The sequence below is a fragment of the Cygnus atratus genome, chromosome 25, assembly GCF_013377495.2.
Source record: "Cygnus atratus isolate AKBS03 ecotype Queensland, Australia chromosome 25, CAtr_DNAZoo_HiC_assembly, whole genome shotgun sequence".
Taxonomy (NCBI): domain Eukaryota; kingdom Metazoa; phylum Chordata; class Aves; order Anseriformes; family Anatidae; genus Cygnus; species Cygnus atratus.
Window position 1 is genome coordinate 5575362 of NC_066386.1, and position 6410 is coordinate 5581771.

Consider the following 6410-nt stretch of genomic DNA (forward strand, 5'->3'; position numbering starts at 1 on the left):
TTCGTCAAGGCAAATCCAATTTTCCAGCGCTGCGACGCGGGCACGGAAGGCGTCTGACCCACACGGGTCGCTGCAGAAAAGACTCTGCCACGAAACGCTGCCGTGTAATGGATGGTCAGTGCATTTTATTTAATCAGCACAGTACAAAAATAAATAAAAATAAGGGGAGGGGATTAAATTACAGGCACACTGAGCCCCATGACACAGTCTGTCAGGTTATAAACCACACATACTTACAAACGCACTATACACATACATACAAAATGAGACAAATATAAATTAATAAGTAACAATACCCACCAATTTGGTCAACAAAGATCTACAGAAGAGATTGCACTAAAAAAACATACGTACACATGTATAATTAGCAGGTTCCAATGTACAGCGATGAAGAGTTTCAAGTGAAAAAGAAAAAGAAATGGCACATCATTCCTCCCTCTCGCTTGCATGTTTAATGACCGATGGACCAGAACTAAACTAGAACTGTGCACATGAAGAAAAAAAAAAGAAAAAAACTTATCAGTCCCCAGGCCTGATAAGGGAATACCGGCTCAAGACTGCGGTATCGGGGTGGTGTCGGGTCTTTGTGCATGGATGTAATTTTTACAGCCATCTCTTGTAAGGTTTTCTTTTGATTTTTTTGTGTTTTTTTTTCCCCTTTTGTGGTTTTTTTTTTTTGAAGACACAAAATGCTTCTGTTTGCATGCGCAATACCACTGTAAAAGCAACAATGAAAGAATAAAGAAGGGTTTCTCCTTTTTTTTCCCCCGTAGGTTAGTATTTTTGTTCTAAAAGTATTCATATAGCAGCATGTAGATTTCTTTCCTTGCTTGCACACTCAAGTAGATCCTTACACAATACTCATGATCAGTGCACGATGGGAACAATACATTTCACATTGATGTAATGATACAGTAGCAGTTATTTCCCTACCCCAGACCCACTCAGAAATCCGAGTCTTTTCAAAGAAAATAAATAACGGGGCGGGAGGGGCGGGGGCCAGCCCGGGGCCGGGCAGCTCGGCCCGGCCCGGCCCTTCACAGCTTCGTTCCGTTCCGATCCGTTCCTTTCGGATCCGATCCGATCCGTTCCAATCCGATCCATTTCGATCCGTTCCGATCCCATCCGCGCCCGCAGCTCCCGCGCCGGAGCCAGGCTCCCGCTGGCGGCCGCCCCCCCGCAGCCGGCGGGGCCCGCAGGGGTCGCTTTTTTTGCCCTTTTTCCTTTTTTATTTTTGTGGTTTTTTTATCCCGTTTTCCCCCCCTACCTGCTCTTTGTCTCGGCCGCGCTGTCGCCGGGGCCGGGCCAGACCGGGGCTGCCCCGCTCCCCCCGGGCGCCCCCCGCCCCCCCCGCCGCAAGCCTCAGGGCTATTGGTTTTTTTTTTCATTTTTTTTTCCTTCTTTTTGCTTTTTTTTTTTTTTTCTCCCCCCGCCCGGTTTCGCTGCAGCCGAGCTGAGCCAGCCCCGGAGGACGGGAATATTGGGGAGGGGGGTGATGGAGAAGGGGGGGGGGGCGAGGTCTCCGCTCCGCCGCCGCTTTGCTGGGCTGGGGAGGAGGTCGGGGGGGGGGCCCCCGGTCCCGGGTCGGGGGGGGCGGGGGGGGCAGCCCCGGGGGCGAGGCGGCGGCGGCGGCGGCGCTCACCGGTCGAGGCCGATGAGCAGGCGGCCCTTCTCCTCGGCGCCGCTCTCCTTCTTGAGGTCGGCGAAGACCTGCGTGAAGAAGTGCGGGTCGGCGTTGACCTGCAGCATCTTGGGGCTCATGAGGTCGATGATGGAGAGGCAGCGGTCCCAGAAGGCCTCCTTACAGCTCTCCACCAGGAAGGGCTTGAGCGGGTAGGAGATCTCGTTGCCCATGTAGGAGTAGGAGAGGTACAGGCAGGTGAGCAGCACTGCCTGCAGTTCGTGGTCGCTGGCCACCTCGGCCGAGATGACGTCCCGGCACAGCATGTAGAGGAAGACCACGTTGGCCGGCGTGATGAAGCCCTGGTCCTGCCAGCCCTGCAGCAGCAGCGAGCGGTCCACAGAGCGCAGCCAGAGCACGGGGTCGGTGGGCGAGAGGTGCTTCAGCCGGTAGCAGCGGCGGCACAGGAACTCGCCCAGGCAGCGCAGCAGCTCGCTGGTGGACGCCTGCACCACGACGCGGCGCGGGGTGGCGGCGGCGGCGGGCGCGGCCGCGGGGGCTTTCTGCGCCGAGGCGAGGGCGGCGGCGGCGGCGGCGGCGGCGGGGGGCGGCGGGGCGAAGGTGGCGAGGTTGGCGCAGGAGAGCGACTTCTTCAGGTTCTCGTTGTTCAGGTGGGTGACGTTGCTCTGGTAGCCGCCGTTGGGCTGCACCTTCTTGGAGCTCTTCTTCTTGGCCGAGACGGCGGCGATGCGCTTCCAGGGCAGCACGGAGATGAGCGAGTGCCGCTTCAGGCCCTTCTCCTTCGCGTTCTTGCTGTTCTGCACCGCCGTGTAGTGCCCCACCGTGGCCGCCCCCTCCTCGAACAGCGGGGCCTTCCGGTAGCTCGGCGACAGCGACAGCACCGTGCCCATGGCGCCGGCCGCCCGGCGGGGCCCGCCGCCCGCCCCGGCCCCGGCCCCGGCCCCGGCCCCGGCGCGGCCCCGCGCTCGCTGCCCGCTCCGCCGCCGCCGCTCAGCGCCGCGCCTCGCCCCGCCCCGCCGCCGCGCGCGCTCCCGCCGGCGCAGTGCGCGCCCCCGCCGCCCCGCCCCGCCCCGCGCCCGCGCCGCCACGTGCGCCCGCCGCGCCGGCGGGAAAAGGGGCGGGGAGGCCCCGCCCACCGCGCCCAGAGGCCACGCCTCCGGCCACGCCCCCTCGGCGCCGCCGCGCCACGTGCGGCCGCGGGTGGGGGGGGGGCGAGAACGGGGGGGGCCGGGGTGGGAGCCCCGGGGGGACCCCGGGATAAGGGGGGGGAGCCCCGGGGGGACGGGCACGGGGCAGCGGCAGCCCGGTAACGCCGCCGCCAGCACCGGGCGCAGCTCGGGCCCGGCCCCACAGCGACGCCCGCAGGCGGTGCCGGGGCAGCGCAGCCGCTGTCACCGCGCTGCGGCCAGGTTCCGCCGGCGGGGCAGCCCCGGGAGGGACGGGGGCGGCGTTAGGGGCCCCCGAGCCCCGCGCCCGGGGTTGAGGGCACGAAAAACAAAAACACGAGGTCGAGGCCCCGACCCCGCTGCTGCTGGGTGCTGCCGAGCGAGCGGGGCCCGGACACGCAGCACGGCCCGGAGCACCCCCGCTGCTCTCAACCCCCCCAGCGCCGTGGGGTTTTTCCCAGCACGTGGAGCTCGAGGGCCGCAGCCCGCAGCGCAAGGGTCACACTTGGGATCCCTGTGCAGCAGCTCAAAATGCCGGGCAGGGCTCGAAAAGCTGCGCCCGCAGCAAGCCCCCAGCCCGGAGAGCGCTGCACGGAGCCACCCGGCTGCAGCCGGGCCCCACGCACCCCACCTCTGCCCTGGCATGAGGAAATGCATGAGGAAAGGCCTGGCCCCACGCACCGGGAAAGCCACGCGTCCCCCACTGCTGGCTCCTGGTGGCCTCGTGCCCTCTCGTCCCCACAACCAGCTGCGCAGGCCTCCTGCAGCACGAGCAGAGAGGTGCTGTGCAGTGCCAGCCCCGCGGGCACCGCCCTTACCAGCAAAGGCCCCTGGCTGTTAAAAATGTAACCCGGACCCCGGCAGCACGAAACCCGCCTTCGTGTGAAAGCCCGGTTTTTAAGTTAAGCGTGTGAAGGCTAAGCTAAAAGGGTTTAACAAGGCCTAATGGTGGAGCTCAGTTGGCCCCAATCTTAATAGGGTTGGGCATGGAAGGCAGGTGTGCAGGTGCCTAGCAAAGCCCAGCTTCCCTCGGAGAGCTGGAATGACGAGTGTGCCATTGGGACAGCGGCCCCACAGCCACACGCCCTGAGCCCCTTGCCATGCTCCTGTCTGCTCGCTAGCTGCTGCGTCAGGACCACGTTGGTCTTCCCTCACCCTTTAAGAGGTGATAGCCAGAGCTGGACACCGCCCTCGCTGAGGACACATGCAAGATCTCCACCTTTTCCTGCTCTTTCTTCACCTCAGCACCTTGGTTGTGCACGTAATCGCCGCACACGCAGGCTCCACAAATGAATTTCCCCTCATTCACCTACAATCAGCAACCTAAATCAGCAGATCACATCCACAGCTAAGAACCCCCAGGGGAAAACGCCACTTCAGTGGCATTACAGTGAACTGGCCAGAGCAGCTTTTGGGAAATACCTTATGAGATATTTATAGCTCAAAAAAAACCTACCAAGAAATCCAGGAACACACTCCCCCCACGCCTTAGGCAAGAACAGGAGTTAGGTCCTCTGCGTTTTCCTGCCTAGGAGCACCAGTCCTGCAGCACGAGGCACGTCGGCTGTGGGACCTGGGGGAGCATCCCGACACTGCACGGTCCAAGGCCACAGCTGGCATCGAGCCCCTGAGGGGGGAAGCAGCGTGCCAGCGCCCCGTCTCAAGTGTGGGAGCTGAAGAAGGGCTCCAAAACGTTTTACAGGGAAAAACTGAAGACACCCAGCTTCCTGCACCCGAGAGAGGCCGAGGCAGCCTGACCGCAGCCACCAGCAGGGAGCCGGGAGGGCCCCGGACAAGGCAGAGAGAGCCTGTGCTGGAACCCAAGGAAAGCAGAGCAGGCACCAGCACTGGGGTGTCCTGCACTTAACCGGAAAAGTGGGTCTGAACCCTCTGCCAGCCAACTCACCCCGTGGTTTGCCGACTCTTCCCAGCACTTGAGGCCTTCACGTAAAAGCCAGGTTTCTTTCCTGGCCGATGCAGACCTGCATCCATTCAACCAGGCAGTGTCGGGGATGGAGGCATGAGCTTCACACGTGAAAACCAGGATTTTGTATCAGTTCGACTAAGTCTTAAGATCTTCTCTAGCCTTAACATGAACCTACTGCACCATTACACACAGTTTGACTCTCTCCACTAACACAGCATCAGAGCATTTTCAAGGTGCAAGAGGTCAGATGTAATTGATTTTTCACCTCAATAGTAATAAAAAAATCACGTCATTTGGTAAAACTCAAACTTGCAAGAACAGGTAACATTCCATAAAACTTTAGTGATGCTGCTTAAAACACAGTCCCCTGTCCCACTCTGTCTCAGAAATCACTGACGATGCTTTTATAAGCTCTGGACAGATGCACAGCTTGCGTTGCAAGCCACCCTTCCCTAAGCGAAAAGAGCAATTGCACCAAACATGCACTTCATCTGCCTCAACAGCTGAAGACAGGAGACAGATTTTGAAAAAAAAATTATTTTATTGGAACTCATCTGAACATCAGATATACCTGGTGTTGGTTAGCAAGAACCGTTTGTACATTTGATATTGATGGTGCCAAAAACCCAAACAGTGACTGACTGGATGAGATGGAAAGTTTTTAAAAAAAAAAAATGGTGAAGAGATTAAAATGTGAACAGAAAGCAGAAAAATCAGCCAGTCTAAGATTCAGTGTGAAGGCAAAATATTTCCTGATAAAACAGAATCCTTTTACAAAATATAAATTCAGTAAGAAAACGTGGAAAGGGAAAGAGAAAGGGAGACAGAGGGGAAAGGAAAAATAAAAATTAGCAGGACAGAGATGCAGAAGCTTACACTGCCCAAATGGCATTAAAACCTAGCTAGTAATCTCACCATAAAATGAAACATGCTGGAATACACTGTGCTCCACCCCCCACATATATTACTTGGGAACAGTAACGAGGAAGCTCCCCAGCAAGAACTGCGCTAGGTCATTCCACAAGGGCCAAGCTGTCTCACATTGGATGCTGAAAAGAAACGCTCCACAGCGGAGGTAAACATCGCCAGCCCGATCAGCGCCCGGGCAGCGGCTCGCCAACCCGCCGGACACCGGCCTGGGCTCGGCTCTGCGGGGAGGCGAGTTCTCGGGGAACGCCTGCTCACCTGTTCTTCCTACCAATGCAGGTGGGGGGAAGAGTTAAAACATTTAAAATCTAATCTATTTTAAAACAAGAGCATGCAATGCAGGCCTCCCGGGGAAACCTGCGCTGTTCCCTTTATTAGAAACTGGCCTAATGGTCTCGACAGTGGCAGCAGCTTCTCAGTTTTTGGCTGCACGAGGTCAGTCTGGGCCAGCACAGCACAATGACAATTCTGAAGCAGGTTCCTCAGGTGCGAAAGCCTTCAGGAAAATCATTGTGGAGCTGCTTTTGAGGGGATCTGAGGCCTTACTTAAGATTTAAAAATAAACCAGCAGTCTGTACATTTCGGGTTTTTTGGTTCAGTACAAATGGAATAAACTTGGCTGCTTATACACCGTCAGTAAGTCTCGGGTTTCAGAGTAGAGGGAGAGATGAAACAAACTGTTTTGGGCACCTATTGGTAACAAAACTTTGTCCCTGGTTAACTCTCTGACATCCCTCAGGAAGTGGAA

At 57.7% G+C, this 6410-nt stretch overlaps 1 protein-coding gene across 1 annotated transcript; it reads right to left on the reverse strand.

The window, feature by feature from the left end:
• Positions 1-1638: 1638 nt before the first annotated feature.
• CDK5R1 (cyclin dependent kinase 5 regulatory subunit 1) lies at positions 1639-2532 on the reverse strand. The gene has a single exon (XM_035566958.1). The coding sequence runs from the start codon at positions 2530-2532 to the stop codon at positions 1639-1641; it is 894 nt and encodes a 297-aa protein (XP_035422851.1).
• Positions 2533-6410: the final 3878 nt, after the last annotated feature.